This window comes from Synchiropus splendidus, chromosome 16 (genome assembly GCF_027744825.2).
Source record: "Synchiropus splendidus isolate RoL2022-P1 chromosome 16, RoL_Sspl_1.0, whole genome shotgun sequence".
NCBI classification, from domain to species: Eukaryota; Metazoa; Chordata; class Actinopteri; order Syngnathiformes; family Callionymidae; genus Synchiropus; species Synchiropus splendidus.
Window position 1 is genome coordinate 10,563,104 of NC_071349.1, and position 18,935 is coordinate 10,582,038.

General features: G+C 45.8%; 1 protein-coding gene across 1 annotated transcript; it reads right to left on the reverse strand.

Annotated features, from left to right (window-relative positions):
- Positions 1–11,707: 11,707 nt before the first annotated feature.
- bmp4 (bone morphogenetic protein 4) lies at positions 11,708–18,636 on the reverse strand. Its single transcript, XM_053845861.1, has 4 exons — positions 18,424–18,636; positions 16,652–16,770; positions 15,898–16,262; positions 11,708–14,490 (listed from the first exon to the last, which is right to left on the reverse strand). The coding sequence occupies exons 3-4, from the start codon at positions 16,253–16,255 to the stop codon at positions 13,637–13,639; spliced, it is 1,212 nt and encodes a 403-aa protein (XP_053701836.1). The 5' UTR covers positions 16,256–16,262; positions 16,652–16,770; positions 18,424–18,636; the 3' UTR covers positions 11,708–13,636.
- Between the last annotated feature and the right edge of the window lie 299 nt (positions 18,637–18,935).

Genomic DNA, 18,935 nt, shown 5'->3' on the forward strand with positions numbered 1-18,935 from the left:
CCTAAACGCGTCATATATTTTTCATTTACGTAATTACAGACAAAGTTTTCCACTTACTGAGCAGTTGAACACAATTGAAACAGGTTCGAATGCCCCCAAAACGCTCTTCGCTTCGCCTTTTTGGGGGATTTCTCTTGCGATTTCTACTGTTTGACTATTGGACCTGGGCTCTTTTATGTAGCAGTTAATCCCACTTTAAGAAAAGCAGTACACTATGGGATAGCACTTTTCTTTCATATACTCTCAGTGCATGTAGAAAAAACCCAGATGTAGCTTCAGAAAGGTAAAAAATAATAATAGTAAATAAACTACACAGTACTTATGGGAGAATAACTATTCACTTTTAATGCTCAAGTATTCCACATACAAAGTAAGAAAGTATCTTCTGCCCCTTAATGCGTTGCTCAGGTAACAAGAGAACAGATGCTCAGGGAAAAACAACTTCCCAGCAGTGAGAAATGGATAAAAATCCTGCAACATCAAGGGTAAAATTTGCAAACTGCAGCTTGAAATCTGTGTTTGACAAGCGGAAAAAAATCCTCTGAACAAGTGCAGCGTTGCCTGATTTATTTGTTTGCCTCCTCAGCGCGCTTGTCCTCCGTGAGCGGATTTTTCCACACGAGGTGAGGTAATAATATCTAAAGCATATGATCAGAATTCTCATGCCGTCCCGCAGGGCTCGTGGCTGCAGGCACCAGCCGGCCACATGTTCATGATCTCACTCTTGCATGCCCAAATGTCCATGGCTAAATGTATACAGTTGTGTACGTTCCTGCCAAAAGCAACAAACAAAGTCCTGACAATCGCTCAGAAAGAAAGGGCGTGTCCGGGTTTATTCCAGCTTAGACCTAAATCTGGGGGGAAGCGCCGGCTTATTTAGGTTCTTCACCAGCTTGACTGTGCAAATACACTGCGCTACGCTAAACAAAGCTTTGACAATTTTAGTCACGCCGAGAGTGTAAACAACGCTGAGAATGCGACAGCAGTACAGGCTCAACTGCAGACATTCAGAGTGACACTATCGAGCGTCGGTTAGCGTCGCTACAGTCAGCTTCGAGGTCAATAATCCTTGGAATTAAAAGTCTTGTTTGACTATAAATACTGCGCTAATTTGTCTAATCCTTGTTTCTGTGATGGGTATTATAGGAGTTCTGTCCGTCATCTGTGGCGTTTTCCACAGTTATTGCACTGCACAGCCAATTGGAAGCCACCAGCACAACAGTCAATGAACCTGCTGCATCTGTGGGACTCATTCAAAAGCGAATTTCTGAACATCGGTTCCAATACATGAGTAAAGGTATCTACATCTAGACCCTTCTCTGGGTAGAAAAGAGGCATCATAGATCAATGTGTCCCTTGAATAGAAACGTCACCATGCAGTGATAACAGAATGTAATGGCTGAAAGCGACAATCGAAAATCTGGGTTCAAAACCTTTATGCAAAAGTCAACAAGGTTTTGTTAAGTCAGAGATGGAGAAAAGGTAGAGAGGAGAGATCAGTCCATCACTCCAGGGAACAGAACACTCTCAGATACGGGTCACAAACAAAGCTGTTAGAGTCACTGACAGGTCTCAATCCAGATTCAACATACAGGCAGGGAAGGAATTGAAATGTAGAAAGATGTTTGTTCCTTCCACTTGTCACCATGGGAACCTGGAAAAAATGTGAACCTTATTTTGGTGTGTTGTGACCCCTGGGTTTGTGCTAGCAGATGGAATAAGGGAGGCTACAAGGTCAGGGTCACCACCCTGATGGGAGTGTCCAGATATTGTTTTGTGGTGTGAACATAAGTGACATGACAACATACGTGTTGCACCTATGTTTCATGTGGCTCCAACTGCCAAACACAGGACATTGTTCTCTCACCTGAAGAAGCCTTCACTTATCGTAAATACTCTCTTTGTGCTTGCAGAAATGAACAGACAGAGGTCAGACAGAGGTTGTGTTGTTACATCCTGCCACCAGAGGGTGCAGACAATGTGCCCCCATCACCCCAGAGTCCCTCTCAAGATTCCTTTCATGGACCAAAGAATGAGCGTCCGGATGTTGGATGGGCAAAATGAGGCAGCCACTGATAGGACACGTTCGCACACTTGCCACTGGGATGGTGAACAACACTGCCGCTGGGATGTGTTTGGAGATGTGGTGGAAGATTTCGGGCGGACTTCCCTCTGTAACACATGCACTTCTGATGTCCTTTTGAAACTTCACTCCAGCATGAAATCATTAGCATCAGGGAATCGCTGCTTAATGTCTTTATAGTTCTTTCAGTGGGGTCAGTGTTGGTGAGCTCCTTCCCTTAAAATACCTTGAAGGAAACACACTTAGTGCTATATTTCCTTAGAGGCTTCGGCCAATGACAGAGCTCCGCCTACCATCGCTGAAGCAGACAGAAGCTTGTTGTGGCTCTTCCTTGTCAACAATGTGTTTCCTAAGATGAGAGCTGAAACAGATATTGAACTCTCATCCCATCTCTGCTACGGGAAGATATACAACTTCTACATGATACTGTTCAGATTATATCTACGGCGGCACCTCCACAATTTTGAGCCGTAGACCGAGACAATAGTTCAGATTGAAAGTCTGGTTTCTGTGGACTTTGACAAGATTCGTGAAGTCATGCGATGTGAAATTGTACAAAAAAGTGTGCATTATTATACATTTTTCTGTTGAAACATCCACTAAACATCCTCAGGTAAAAACCTTGAAATTCAAGTGTTTTCTCTTCAGATTTTATCGCCAAAGTAACATTATATTTTTTTTTAATGAAATAAACAATTTTCTATTGACAGTACTGAAGCGATGAATGTTCCATTACCTTCATATTTTAGAGTATTCTTCTTCCAAATGAATGTTTCACCTCACTTAAATAAAGAAACTGTCTGACAAGCAGTCCTGTCTTCAATGGAGACTGCACCAGAGGAAAGTGTCTGCGTCCATCCGACTGGAATCTTTTTTGAGCTTCCTCCCAAGGCACTCTTTTGTTGACCTGCCAATAAACATCTCAGGTGTGAACGGAAAATCCATCTGCAGAACAGAAGAGTGTACTCCCCGAGGTTGGGAGGTCAAAAATATTAGATCTGCTGTATGTGTTTAGCCCGCACGCCACTCCGAGCTGAGTTATTTATGCCTGTGTGTAAATATGGAAACTTCATCAGCGCTGCGAATGCTCAGAGCACCTGGAGAGAAACTAACAAACCCACTGCATCTATTTATCCAGCAATTTTACCTTATGCCTTTTTAGGGTTTTGATTTGCGTAAACAGGTTCCAACAGCCCTGAAGACAATCCGAGCTCTGTGTCGGACGTATATTTTGGGGAGGAAGAACTAGATGGCGAGAATCACGCAACAACAGACCAAACAGACAGAACCTGAAGATAGCAACAGCAACAGTCACAGTTCTGTGTTGTCAGGCACGGACTCACTGAGGCCCTGAGCAGTCTATGTCGGCCCATTTATTGCTATCAGTATCTGATAGTTCCATTTGGTACTTGTTTATCTGCCCTTGTGGGGACCTTATGCCAATGCTCAATTGGAGGATCAATGGATGGTAGATGATGGGGTTTAGGGTGAGAGGCTGGGGGAAGGGTTACGGCAATGTGAGGTCCCCAGAAGGATATAGATATATTATATTTGTTGGTCCCTGGTTGATCTTCACAATTCTTGACAAGACGCTTGCGAGGACCTTATGCCAATGTGTGGATCCCACAAGTCCAAGACTCAGTTTGAGGATGAAGATGTCAACATGACTTGGTCATTGTAGCTGGTTTGGTTTAGAGTCCTGGTTAAGGTGAGTCATTTGTTTTGGACGGTTTAGGGAGTCAGTCTGGGGAAGGTCCCCACGAATAATACACACATATGTGTGTGTGAAAGGGTGAACTTAAGTGTAAGGTACTAAGAGATCATAGAAAAAGCGTCTACCTTGGCACTTGTAAACAATATGTAAATATGTGTCAAAATAATTTGTTATTCTGTCTTTGAAAATATACTACTACTTCACCCTGTCACAATTATGACATCACGTGTATCAACAGGTCCAAATAAAAACTCCCGGCTCAAATCAAGTCCGCATATCCTGCCTGTATCCACAGTTCACTAAATCAACTGGACCCTCTGAGCCCCGCTAAGTTTTTATGTATTCCATACATGAATAAAGTGCAGTATACAGGATGTAAATAACCTCGCCGGTGTATCTTCCCAACTTTCCCAGAGGCACTTTGGATTTGCCGTGCATGTTATTTTTCAAACTTTGTACACGCCGTCAGTGATGTTTCCAACATTTGTTTCACATTTGGCCGCCTGTGACTCCCATGCTAACGTCCTCTCCTAGCCTGACAGGAAGTTAGCGAAGCAGATATTACGTCACCTGGTGGAAGAAAAGTCGCTAGAAAACCCGGTGCGTTTCATATCTCAGCATCCAAATCTGGCATCCCTCAACGTCAAACCTGCGCTCTCAGGCTCTTGTGTGGAGTAGAACCAGACCGCCACTTTAACATGCACACACCACAAATATCCCACCCCCAGATATGCACCCCTGGTCCCTAACTGTGGCTGACACATCAAAGAAGCCTGTCCCGGGGAGGGAAGTCGGGGAGGGTCTGGGGAATCATGGGAGACAAAGGAAGCGATTAAGAGATAAGGATCAGTCTAAGATATGACATTTCATCCTGGGCAGATCCGGTAGACACACTCCATTCAAGGAAGAGTAGAGCAACGGAAGGGAGGAGGGAGGACGAGAGGAGGGAAGGGGCTGCGGTCCTTTTATTGCACTGCTGTTGTCTATATCCCAGACGTCCCCTTAGTCTCCAGCGAAATTTTGGTTCAGCCATTGAAGTGATAGTTCTAGTTCCTTTATATGTTTATGTGAGAGGAACTATGGACAGGAAAGTGGTCAGGAGGGCAAGACAGTTGACTGGGTTTTAGCCTCCAAACACGCAAGATGTTCTGCAGAGAATAGCGATACGGCTGGTAGTAGATCCTCGATCCTCGGAGGCTGCCATTTGGATGAGATGTGTAGACCCACTGCCAGACCACATGCTGGAACAGTAAGCCCAGGGTTCTGGTTTGTCTTTCACCAGTTCCTGTGTGATGAAAGTTTTGACCCAGTGGACCTTCCCAAGACCTGAATCTATTCAAGCACTTGGGACATCACGACACCACAGACAGTCAAGGGGTTAAATACTGGGAAGACTAGCCCTTTTTTTGGATCAGAGATGTCATTTCTTCCAACCCTGTTTCTCCACACGTCAATGAAGGCACCAACTCAGAACAAGGAATCAGGTGTGGAACAGGGAACACCTGTGGATTTTCTCGTTCTCAGAAGACTATCTAGAAGAAGAACAAACCCCTTTAAACAGTATTTAGGTTCCTCACCAGCATTGTCTTCAAGAATTGTTGGCAACGCAACCTTTCTAAGCTCCTCTTTATAAGCAGGGTGATACCCAGTGACGCCCTGTCTCCTACCTTATCCAGCATATTGCACCTCTTCTGAGAAGCAAACTGAATCACCTCCTCACGGGTCCAAAGGTATGAGGGGCGACGGAATTAGTGAACATTCCCCAGACGTCTCCATCATTGGCTGCCACTCCAGTCGAAGCATAGATGCAGATTTCATGCTGAAACTAAAGCCGAGCGTGTTGTCAACAAAGGCAAATGACTGAAGCCCTGTTCACCACTTCTTGTGTAAATCTCCTGGGCCACAAACTCAATTTACCTGTCTCTAACAGGCAGGTACAGTAACAGTTGCGAGGTCGTCCAATCATTTACGTAAATCTCCCAACTTTCTACATCTTATTTGCTCTTAAACAGTATTTAGCAACACAAAAGGGGTGAAAAAAAGCGCCCTCTTTGTGGCCCTAATTGCCTCTGGGTTACGTTACAGCTCCGGTTTCATGTCAACTGTAGCCCACAAGCCAGGGGCACAATCCACCTGCCTCTCAGCGAGCCACACAAAGGGTCAACGTATCAACACAGGGAGCGTCTGTTAGCAAATAAACACCGAGATCTAAATCCGCCGCAGCCAAACACTTGACTCTGGGATATTTATGCACCTGAAATGAAGAAGCAGCTGAGACGTGCCTGTGGACCTGGGCGCAGTAACAACAGAGCTGTCGCTGGAGTCCACGCAGCCGCGTACAGCGTCATGCCCATAAGTCAAATAGGAGATGTTGTGCATAAACAGCTTCGTCTAATTACAGGAGGCCTTTTTACGACATCTCAGTTTGCCAGCAGCTTCAGTGCGGTGGAGACTGTTAAAGACACTTTACTCACTGTCTTTAATTTCCTGCCATATGTGTAAATAAAGCCTAGCATGTGAGGGAAGCGCTTGACGTTTAATGCGGCTTGCTTTTACCGAAACTAGAGCCAGAGGTGATTTCATTTCGTATCACAGCGTGAAGGTCAAAGAGACACATGATTCAAAGCACTGATGCTACTTTATCTTCCTCTTTTCAGAAATTGAAAGTTCAGTTCAACTCATATTGTTACAGCTTCTACTGGCTTTGTTCAGAGACTAAACATAGTATCTGTTTCCCCTGGGTCAAGTATGGCTAAAACAAGTCCACTGGTCTGGTGGTTGCTGGTGTGTCCTGCCAAACTTTTGGTGGACCTCATGTCAATTTGTGTTAAATCTGATGAAGTTTTCGGTGAGGGTTCAGTTTTTGAATTCCATTTGACAGGTGGTTTGAGCCTAGAATTGGGGTTCAGCCAATTCATAACCTTTGTAAAAGACAACTGACCTTGAATATATCGACCATCCTGGCCTCCCTTCAGTTTTCCCCAGCCTTATCTATGACAGAACCCCATAACTCTTTTGCTATAACACATTGCTGATCTTCTAGTGGGCTTTTTTTGCCTTTCACATTACATGTTGACACATTGGACTTCAACTGAATAATGTTCTGGCAGCACTTTATTGGTTGTCGTATTGTCCATGGGCTAACATGGTGGCGACACGTACGATCACAAGAACGCTAACAATGAAACTTATGAGCGTGACCCCCACATGTCTTTTTTACCTCAGGAAATGTTGTGAAATAGGAAACAGTTTCTTGGATTAAAAAGACTGAGTCAGTGTGCAGCGCGGAAGCTTGGTCAAAATCCGAGTCGCACTTAGAAGCGAGACTGTTTTGGAAGTCAAAACATCAGACTTCAATGTGTTACATTGAAGAAAACAAGGCTAAGGAGAAGATGAAAACACGGTGTCAGTGCAGCGCTGGAGGGGTCGTCCGCACACCTGTTCGGTGGAGAGGTGAGGCGGGGGCTCTAAATACAGGCCAGGAGAGCGTCGAGGGGCCGGCCTGTTCAGCAGCCATCTTTTCATTAGCCGTATCTAATGAAACTGCACAGGGCCCAAGAAAGAAAGACCTACTGCAGGGACACCCTGCCCTGCCCGAAATTACACCAGGGACTGGGCCACAAAAGACGCATTCCGGCAACACAGTTACTCCGGCACTTGACACCAAAATTTAAACCCGCAATGGAACTCGACAAGTGGAAATTTCCACTGCGATCCGTCTCAGTCGGGGAGGTTCGGCGGGAGAAGGGGTTTAATCACACGGTATGTAGCCCCCGCTACACACACACACTCCTTGCCCCCAACACACTCCTTGTTAGCGCTGTGTTTGGGAACAGTTGTCAGGGTGGAAATATCTGATTCTCAATTACTGCAATTTAGTAGTTTTAAGGGGAAATATTTGTCTTTCCCCTGATGGATACGAGAGAGCGGGAGTGTCATCTAGAACTCCAAAACGTTTTCCACTTATTCTCATTTGTGGATATTAATTCTGAAGTGTGATCTACTGCCACTTACAACCCACCTCCACACCTGCAGACCAGAAGTCAGCTGAGGTGGGTTGTAGCACCTGTTCCTTGATGCTGGGCATCTTCAGTCATCTCTCCCTACACGTGCCTGAGTGCGCTTTATCGTGAGCGGAGACCCCGAGGTCAAGCTATTCCATCGATGACAAGCCTTATCCGCTCAAATGCTCGCGACGCGAGAGCCATGCACCGACGCCGAGGTGTGTGTGACGAGCAGGGATGAGTCACAGACGGGGTGAGAGGAGGTGTCACGCAGATAACCCTCGCAGATGGACAGCGGGAAGGGCTAAGGTTTCACAGCTGCGTAAAAATGATATACCCTGAAAAAGAGCATAAGAAAGAGGGAGTGTGTGCATGTGTGTGCACGTATGAGTGGGAGAGTGAAACAAGAGGCCGCGACCTGGACAAGCCCTGACGTTAGCTATCAACACGATCAAACATACGGGGAGGACGGAACAACAGCGACGACTTAGTCTTTCCAGAGTGGGATCACAACGTGACGCACTCTTTCCTTTTTTACTTTAAACACTTGACAGAGCCACAAAAACAATGTCAGACCTTGCGGTGGCTCACCTGTCCTAAATAGCACCTCTCTATTATGACTGTGGCTCAAGTTACACTGGAGAGGGCGATGATGTCTTATATTTGTGTGGAAAGTTACTCATGGTTACCCTCCGGTTTGGTGGGCGCTGACACTCTGGTGACATCAGCGCCGCCAATACTGAGGACGCTGTTGTAAATGAACTTATTAGTACTTGAGAGTGGAGTTCAGTTTCCAATTGTTTAAAAGATGAAATTCACCTGGGCTATGTGTATCATTCACGATTTGAATGATGACACGCTATAATGTACAGTGAGCTAACCTGCCACTAGTTGTTATTTTTCGACTGACATGTTTTTTTTATTTTGGCTAAATTCTTGAATTTTGGTTTTCTGTTTTTCAAATTGTAAAAATTAAAGATACACTCATGAACACGCCCATCACAATGTCAAATCACGGCACGTGTATTTATGGATGGACCACACAAGCATAAAATTAAAAATTAAAAGACAGACAAAAAAAAATAAAAATTATGGGATGTAAAATAAAATACATATATGAACGTTAGAGGGCAAAATGATTCAAATGAAGATTTTAAATTCAGTTTTGTTTGGCTTTTGTAGTTGTCGCCACTTACTTTTACAAGCGATCTTTGCAAAACTGCTTTCACCAAACTGCTCACAAGGCTCCTCAAAACTTTTCTGTCGGTTATTTTGGTCCTATTTTGGTTGACATTAAATTAAAGAATAACATTCCGTGACTTGCATCATGAGTTTCCTCTCTTCCTCACTCTTTAAATGCCCCTCACAAGGCATGAATGTTTAAGGTCAGTGGCTCTGTCTAGTCATCCAATGTGGGATTCTGGAGGTCACACTCAAGTATTTCAACAAGCAATTCATAACATGGACTCAGATACACACAAGGCAAGTCATTCGTGAAGATGGTATTTGGAGAGTAAATATACATTATTCTAAATCTATTTGTTTTTACAAGGAAACAAATGTATTTGAAAAAGAAATGGAGAGAGAAAATGGTCAAATAATGAAGTGTAATGGAGGGTGAGTGTTGCATGGTTAGAGTTGGGAGAGGCGTCGTGATCCGCACCACTGCATGAGTCTGTTCCGTCAGCGCAATGCAGCTCTAAAAAATAATCTATACATGAAGCAAAGGTCCACTGTTCCTGCCAGGATGAAGGTTTCGTGTTCGTATGTGAAACCATCTGCTCTTGAGTCACCTTACAGTTACATTATGACAATTTCAGTGAACAGCGATTGTGTTACAGGTAGTTACATTTGAGCGGATGATTTTTGTTTGTAACTGAACTTGTGGTCTGAACAAGAAGCTTAGTGCTCAGGTGTGTTGCAGCAGGGACGGATCGGATTGATAAGAATGGCTCCATATCACCTGCAATGCAACACAGCGTTGTGTGTTTTGTGTCAACAAAAAATAAAATCTGTTGTGAACGACAGACAAAACACACCAGTTTTCATAGATCAACATAAATTCGGTGAGTAATATCTTCTCCTTCCGTGAGCATTGGCCTTTAATATATCTGCTCCGAACTGTCACACTTTTCAAGATGAAAACAACTCAACTCACCTATGGAAACATAACAACGTCACTTCAATCCCAAGTATTGTTTCTGTTATTAATGTTGACCCTTGTGTGTGTGGGCTTGTTTATCAAACTTTGTGGAGACCAGTTCTTGACGAAACACTATCCTTGTGAGGACTTTGTGGGGACATTCTTCTGGACTGCATGCGGTTAAGCCTCAATTTGAGGATGAAGACTACAAAATAACTGGGTCATTATAACCGGGTTTCAGTTTGCTTCTGGTTAAGGTTAGTTTGGATGGTTGGGTTTAGGGCGAGCGGGAACCCTCAGTGTCCTCACAGGGAGAGAAATACAAGCCTGCGTGTGCGTGTGTGTCCCAGCATGAGTCATCAGAAGACGCACTGACACAAGCGCACATCCACACAAGGAAGGGAAGGTCTCACAGCGATGGAGGTTGAAGGAGTGCACCCACTCAAACAAGTCCGGATCACCTTCCTTTGTTCCTGCGGGGCGGTTCACTGTCTATAAACACTCGGCTTTTACGGTGGAACGTCCAAATAAAAAGCTTTTTGAAGACTTCACCCAGTCAATTAGTCGAGCAGTGTCAATAGACCCGCTGAATAGTGACTCACCTGTAATTGCGTGAGAATGAGCACTTACAGGAGACTGGGAGGCAGCTCACAGAGGAACCACAAAGACCCCAATCTGCTTCTGAGGAGTCATTTGCTCATCCACCCCCCGGTCACACGTCACGTCCGGATGGGACCCCATCTGAATGATAACTGGGCCACGCCACTTGACGTAGATCTAGTGAGACGCCGCGTATGATTGCGACACTTTGTTCTCTGCTCAGTTGTGAAACTGGTTTGAATTATGACCAACTGAACCATTGAATAACACTCTGATCAACCGCTGCAGATCTAGTTCTCCATGATCTCACTGATCTCAGATTGAAGAAGGATGACACAAATTCCACTTTTAATGTGTGGAATGTGAAGTCTCACACACACACACACTGTTGTCATGACGATGGCTTTCCTTTCAACAAGCCATCTCACTGTCATAACACTGTTATTACGTGTATTGTGTTTTTTTGTTTGTTTTGTTTGAGAGCAAACTCTAGTGAGTGATAGCACTAGTTTCGACGAGTATATAACAATGTCAACAAATCAGAGTTAGCAAGTGCCTCCTTCAGTTTGAGTGTCAAATATAGCCAGCTGCTCTGTGATGTCACAGGAAGATAAAGGCGAATTCATGATGAATCGTTTTCATTCATGCTTCTACTGAGTCACAGCTTATTAGGATGAGGTCCATCCACATTAAGTTTAATGAATAGAAATCAATATACTTATCCATGCTGTGACAATAAACAATAAATGTAAAATACACAATGGAATCAACTTAAGAAGGGATTTAACTGACTATTATGAATGGATGAACACAACAGTTTTTCAGACTTTTTTCTGTAAAACGTTCTTGCCCATTCCTGATAAGGCAATAGGTGGGGGATACACTGGACGCGTGGGAGGCAACCAGAGTGCCTGGGGAAACTGACAGGACATACAAACCCCACACAGAAAGGGCCTTCCTTGATCAGGCTGCTAACAAACTAGTTTCATTGAAAATAAACAGAATGTTTTTATACATGTTATTTTATATATATGTTTTTATATAATAATAATACATCTAAGATTGTGGTGTTGCGTAATTCAATTTTAATTGTGATTTCAATACAAATTCCGAGACACAAACAGCTAGCTTAGCTATTAGCTTTGCCGACTCATCAAGTGTTGGGCAGTTTAACCTCTTCAGGTGCCACATTACATGTAGTGACCGTGGTGGGGGGCGTTATCAAGCCATAAGGACAGAAGAAAGGGTATTAAATATAGCTTCAATTTTGTGGCTAAACTGTTAAAAAGCAAGGAGGAAATAGGGAAATGTGTAATTATGTATGAGTTTTATTTTTAAAATAATAGATTTCTTTTATGGACATATTCACTATTGAAATATTTTAGGATGAAAAAATGTTTCTGTATTGCAATTGATAGCTCTGGGAAAGGATTTTTTTCCAGTACAACGGTGGGTTTGACCTGACTCCGTGATGGCTGCATGTGGCCCCAGGGCCTCACAGACTCTGAGTGCTGCATGGTTGACTCACTAGTGCCTCAGCAAACGTCCCTCTCTGGAGCGTCAATTGAACATGCGTCCCCTCTTTGTGTGGGCTAATGAAGAGGCAGACAATTACCATAACTAGCTGATGCTATCTCCAACTTCAGGGGGAGATCAGTTAAAATGTTGTAATTGCACTGTCAAGTTAAGACCCCCCCGGCCCACAGTCCTGCCCCTTGTCCCTGAACACACACATACATGTACCTCCCACCCCTTTCTTCTGCCTTCAGCCACTTCAAAATGAAATTCTTCTCCTCCTTCCCTCTTTTTTTTGTCTGACACTGATACGCCAGCATCAAAGAGAAGCCCACCGGCCGTCAGCGGGCCCTCGGGCCTGCACATGCTCCGGTCCAGGAAAGGAAAAACAGCGAACCAGACTTGTCATTACAGGACATCTCTCATCGCACAGGTTGTGGTGTCTTTAAAATGGCCGGTGCTTCAATATCATGACCAATTAGGTCCAGAGGTACGGGGCCCTCGGTGAGACAATGCTCATCTGCCAACGACAGCCCCTGACAGTTCAAAGGAGCAGCTCCCTCCAAACATTATCATACAATTCAGGCCAGCCGTCAGCTTGTAAATAAGTGATGTAGGAGCCTATTGTGTGCTGGGGCGCAGGTTGGAGACAGGCGTCTTTGCTCTACTGACATGAGCTGCTGAAGACAAAGGCAGGAGACAGAGCGTCTAACCTTTGATTCTTCTGAGGACTCAGCCGCCTCGTAACGGGGCAGGACACGTCGCCCGCAATGCCCCCAACGTGGGGACGTCAGGAACAATAGAGTCACCCCTCCACCCCGCATTCGACAGCCTGCCTCGACTGCAATTGGATTAGCAAGTGTCCAACCACATGTTAGCCTAATTGACATGAAAGTGAAATTTGAGAACAATAAAGGCCAAACGGAAGGTGATGTTTGATCATTTTTCTGTCTGTTGCAGTTCTTTAAGTCAATAACAGTGCAACAAAAAACTCATTTAATTCTATAATTTATAGAATCACTTATGAGGCTTGTGTTTATTTCACGCAGGTGCCGTCAAAAACAGATGTAAAGTCAACCACGCACACTCCGCCTGGAGTAAATCCTGCAGTGATGTCAGCAGGACTCAAAGAAAAAGCCCATTAGCCACCAAAAAAATAGCGTGAGTGTTTGAAGCTGTGACTGGAAGGCAATTCATCCTTTTATTTTCCTTGAGAATATAATGCCAAGCAATAAATAATACCAAATAAAAGAGGACTTTCTGTGTGTGTTTTTAAACCGTTTTTTCTCTTTAAAAAAACGTACCATCTAATACATCACAAAATGTTGTACAGCTTTTTTTTAATGTTTAAAATAAGGACTCAATTTATTTTTAATACGTAGATATAAATATATATATTTTTGTCAAAATATATGATCATATTGTCAAAGGAACAAAAAAAAGTGAGACAAACATACACCTCAACATAAAAGTTATAAATAAGGGTCCAAGTGAACATTTTTTAGGAGTAAAGACCTTCTAGGTTGTTTTGAGTGTCTTGTTTTTTGCTTTTTTTCAAGTCCGAGTTAGTGAGAGTGTCAGCGGCAGCCGCAGCCCTCCACGACCATCTCCTGGTAGTTTTTCAGGACCACCTTGTCGTGTTCGTCCAGGTAGAGCATAGAGATGGCGCTGAGCTCCGTCGGCACGCAGCAGGCCTTGGGAATGTTGTTGTTCACAGAGTTCACCAGTGTCTGAACGATGGCGTGGTTGGTGGAGTTCAGGTGATCCGCCAGAGGAAAGGGGCATTCCCCGTGGCAGAAGTAGGCCTGATAGCCAGGGGGCGCAACAATCCAGTCGTTCCATCCCACATCACTGAAGTCTACGTACAGTGCGTGGCGACGACAGTTACGGCTGCGCTTGCGGCCCCGCTGCTTGGGGCTGCGCTTGGTCCTGCGGGTCAGCGGGTGACCCTTCCCGTCATGTCCAAATGTAACCAGAAGAGGGCGTAGCTGCTCCCAGTCCTCACCGGGCTCCTGGTGTAGAGATCGGCTAATGCGCACGTGTTTGCCCTGGTGACGCGGCGTTTGGTTGAGGTGAAGCACTTCCACGGCTAGACCGTAGTTGGGGAGGCGCTCGCGCGTCCATCGCAGCACCGCCGGGCTGACGTCGAAACTCTCCCAGCGCGACATGTTGTGGCGCACCAGCCGCGTGTCCAGGAGTTGCGTGATTAGCTGCCCGGGCCGGGGAGGCTTCAACACCTCGTACACGTTGATGCGGTGCAGCGCCTGCTGGTCTGAGAGGGCGTCTGCCACGGCCTCCTCGATCTGGTGGCGGTAGAGTCTCAGCTCGGCCGAAGAGAGCAGCTCGTCCTCCGGGATGCTGCTGAGGTTGAACAGGAAGCGAAGCGGCGCGGCGTCTCCTTCGCCCACCTCATGCACCTGCTCCATGTGTTCTGGAAGGAGCGGGAAAAGGGTTAGTATCCAAAAAAAATAATCCTTTCATAGAAGAGACCGTGTATCTTTCGCAACCCTGCGACTCAATTTTGAATGATCCAGACTTCCCTGTTTATCTACAGGGATTACTCAGCGATTCTCTTGATGCCTTTCTCTGGAGCACTTCGCTGAAACACACATTAGGAGGGAGGGTGGTGATTAACGTACCACAGCCACAGTATAAACACAGTGGAGGCGCTCTGTTCCGCGCTCAGGCTGCAGATTTTTGGCAAGATCACCATTGTTGGGGAAAGGAATGTTGTGTCTACTATTTTCCTGCTCAATCCAGCCCTGTTATTTCACACCCAGGCCCTAATCTCGCCCAGGTGGTTCTCATTATTAAAACCTGCTGTGTTTCTGATTAGCTCGGCAGTTTGTTCACTTTAGATATTTATCATTTTCATCATGAATTATCATTAACTGGTCAGCCGACGCGGCGGAGTCCTCTTCATCTGACACCCATGGGAACGCAGGTCGACTTTCAGAATCCAAAACATGTCGTCTTTCCTCTTACACGGCTCCAGTACATGTTTCTCCTCCTCTGCATCCAGCTCGACTCCATTGAAACAATGGCGCTAGCTAAAGCTAGCGCTCCCGCTTGAAGCGTGTCATTAACATAGCTGAACCAAAATACAGGGACGCAGCTGAGGTGGAAAACTGTGCACACTCTCACGTACACACAGATATTTTCATCTCTTCTTGGGCTTCACCACTTGTTGCCCAAGTGTGTTGCACTACCACATGTGCGTTTGACAAGCCCCATTCGGGCTGACTCATCCTCCGAACAGACGCGCCCCCTTGAAAGCTACTCATTCATATCACATCATTTTTACTTCCCTCTGGAAGAGAGAGTCAGTATTTTGGTTCTAATTGTTGGGAGCCAGTTTGCTCTCCAGGTTGTAAAGCGACTGAGACAATAGATCGAAGTCAGTACAAACTGGCTCGGCCCTTCTAGCGTCTCTCAAACTGTTTTTTCCATCCCTGACAACGGCGCTGGGCACCACATACTTGGTAGTGGCGGCTTTATTTAGAACGCTCAGAGTAGTATTAAGGATAATTGCACGTTGAGGCCTTATGTCGAAAGCAGAGACATGGCAGTGAGGCGCCCCAGTCCCAGGCTTCTAAGTTCGGGTGGAGCGAGATGTCTTTGAGTCTGCAAGAGTTCTCGGTGTGGGCGGAGCTAGCTACTATTGTGGGGCATTAAAATGATGAAGCAGCGATTTTACAAGGGGAAAAAATAGAATTTCCCGCAACATCAAGTTTGCATGTAAGCGGGACAAGAGCTAGGTTAAGCTAAGTTAAATATATTCAGTACTTGCCAAGCAGTAGTAGCTAGCGTGGCGGGTACAGTTGAAATACTTTCTTACCTTCATGGTGGAAGCCCCTTACAGTGTTGGCTCGACTGGCCGACCTCTCCGGGTACTCGAAAGGAATGTCGTAAGCTCCCGTCTCCTCTGCCTCCCCGGACTGGAGCCGGTACAGGTCCAGCAGGTAGCGAGGTACCGTGGTGGAGCGGCTGGGCCTCGGCCGCCTCTTGAGGCCGAACATGTGCAGCAGCGTGGCCTCGAAGTCCCGCAGCAGTTCATGGCTCTGAGCGGCCGAACGACCCTGCAGGCCTGGCACTTTCTTCTTCCCTTCTTCAGGTATCAGACTAGCATGGTTGCTTTCTCCCAGCAGGACTTGGCATATTAAAATGACCATCAGCATTCGACTACCAGGAATCATGATGTCTCTAGGATGGAAGGGCAGATGTTAGAAGACTGTTAAAGGTAATAAAGAGGTCGGTCTGTTTGCGTGACCCCCACCCTCCCCGACAGCCACCTCCAAACGTGGTCGGTTTGAATAATCCAGTCGGCTTTATTTACAGTAAAGAAGCCCCCGATCAGATAGACCACTTTGCAGTTTATCTCCGGCAACATCCTCCAAATGTAAACAGCTGATTCCAGAACTTTTTTTTTCCTCCCCAAAATGGAATCCACTGGGATAAACAGCTCACCCTTGGCGACATAGCAAACTCAAGCTTCAAGTATCGCCAAATTGCATAAGCGCAAATCATCGGGCGAAAATGCACTTCACATACCACACATTTAAATGGCCGCCTGTGACCAAGAAGTGACTTACCGACAGAAAATAAAGCATGGGAAAACAGTCCATGTTTGTTGGACGCCGGCAGTGGACACTTCCAGGAAATGTTACGTGGTGTTGGGCGGCTGCAGGAGAATATTGGAGTGACCCTGTTCCTGCGAGAGACAAAGACGAGGGGGGGGGGGTTAAGAACGAGCGTTCAAATCTTCATGCTCGCACAAAACGCCGACAGCAGCAGGTGGGGTGAGCTCTCCGTCCAAAACAACAGCAGTGTTTGCATACAGAAACTGTCTCCAGGGGAACTCACTCCACCATTATCCCCCTCAAATGACTGATTGCCTATTTCAGTAAATACATTCCTCTCACAAAAGGCGAGCCTGGTGTCTTCAGTAACCCTGGAGGCTTCGCACTGATGGACGTTGTGACTTGTAGAAATGTCTTTTTTTTTTTTTACAAGGAGCGACAAATGTCGACTGTCTCAGCGGTACGTGCGATCAGGAATCTAAACAGCATTAGGCTCTGACCTCAGATTGACCTGTCCCTCGGTCACCATTCAAGCCCAGTCACTGGCCATGTCTGTGTTCGCATGTGCCGTGAGAACTTTCGCAAAAGACCAGAGGAGAGTTCAGAACATGATCAGCTCTATTACCCATGGGGTGGAGGGGATAACTTGTGTGTGTGTGTGTGTGTGTGTGTACATCCCTGACAACAAACGCTCATTGTACAGTGAAGGCCTCTCCCATGATCACAGGGATTCACAGCAGTCAAAAACACTGACCATACAGAACGTCTTGTAACTGTAACCAGCCTGCGACAAAGCTGCAGGCAAGAACAGACACAAGTGGCGTGATGGTGATGATGAAAGGGGTCAGACGGACGGCGACGAAGCTCCGCTCCTGTTTGCGGTGTCGCCACCATGAATAGAACTCGGTAAACTCTCCGTGAAGAGGGTTTTTGTGAAGCGGGATGTATTTTTAACGGGGCAACTCGTCCTCGCTCCCTCACTGACCACAGATAATGTGATCAGGCTTTAAACCGGTGGGTTTCTGAGGTTGAAGTTTGAATTCCAATAATGGGTTCAACAGCATGAGAACGTCACTGAACTCGTCCCCTGAAACTTGAAAACCACCAGAAAAGTTGAGAGTAAAATCACTTGAATGGACAACAAAAACAAAGTTGTTGGTTCCACATAGCAAACAGCTCAAGTGTAAATCCGGAGCAGGGCAGCACATGACCTCGAGGTTTGCTGAAATACACATGATGAACAGCTAAAAATAAGGTGAAATAAATAATGGGATTTTGAAGGTGGGTTTGAGAAGCAACGTGGGCCAAAGGGACGGAGCCTCAGAAGAAACGACATCGGCATAATAACAATAATAATAACAATTATTATTACTATATATTTTTTATTCCGAGTGTAAGCAATTGTTTAAAGTAAAAGTAAAGTCGCCGTCATTATATGTCGCGTGGACGTGGCCGAAGTTAAGTGCATGTTAGTTAAGTAACCAAGTAAAAAGGCATCATATTAAAAAAGTCAATTATTGGAGCGTTTAAATGAAAGACCTGCGCGGAGAATTGCAACTGTCCTCCGAGGAATGACCTCACTGTTTTGAACGCAGAAAAGAACTCTGCCATATTCCTCCTGGATCTGTGCGTAATGTTCCAAAAATGCTCTTGCGTTTCAGCCACTGCGCCAAATCAGACACCGACTCGTTGGATTCCGTGACTTCTGGCTCCGGTTCCGCGAACGTTCTGCGCGAGAGTTTGAACCCGCACGACGCGGATCAGCAACAGGTTGGAGCGCTTACCATCAGTAGAGGTCCAGGTGTCGTCGAATCAAGTGAATGTGGCTCGGATGGTTGAAGTCAGTCCGGGGTTTTTTCAGCCAAAAAAAAAGGAGCGTCAAAGGAGAAGCGCGGAGTCTCAGGGGCTCGTTAATCCCTTCGGAGTCACCAAACGGTCCGGAGCGCAGCCGGTCTGCAGCGGGGATCCCAATCCGAGAAAGCGGCGCGCAGGACGGACACACTCCCCAAATGATCGCGCATCTCTGGACGCATGCAGTTTTTATGTGTCCGCCCAATTTACCCTCCCTGCCTCCTCCTCCTCCTCCCCGACCCCCACCTCCCTCGTCTGTCTCGGACACCTTGGATAACCCCCCTCCTCCTCCTCCTCCACTTGAGCCGGTTGCGCGCCCGCTTCGCTCTTAATGACGTGAATTTGACTGTCAATAACAGTCGTCGAGTCTCAGTCTGGACGCGTTTCATCTGCATTTGAATGTGACAGTAAACTGCTGATCGTGACCCATGCAGATGTAAACAAT

What these genes read in the sequence shown, in the direction of transcription:
- bmp4 (XM_053845861.1), bottom strand. Translation starts at nt 16,255, where the DNA reads ATGATTCCTGGTAGTCGAATGCTGATGGTCATTTTAATATGCCAAGTC. An exon ending in AAGGGGCTTCCACCATGAAG is followed by an intron (nt 14,491 to 15,897) that starts GTAAGAAAGTAT and finishes CGCTCCTTCCAG; the next exon opens with AACACATGGAGCAGGTGCAT.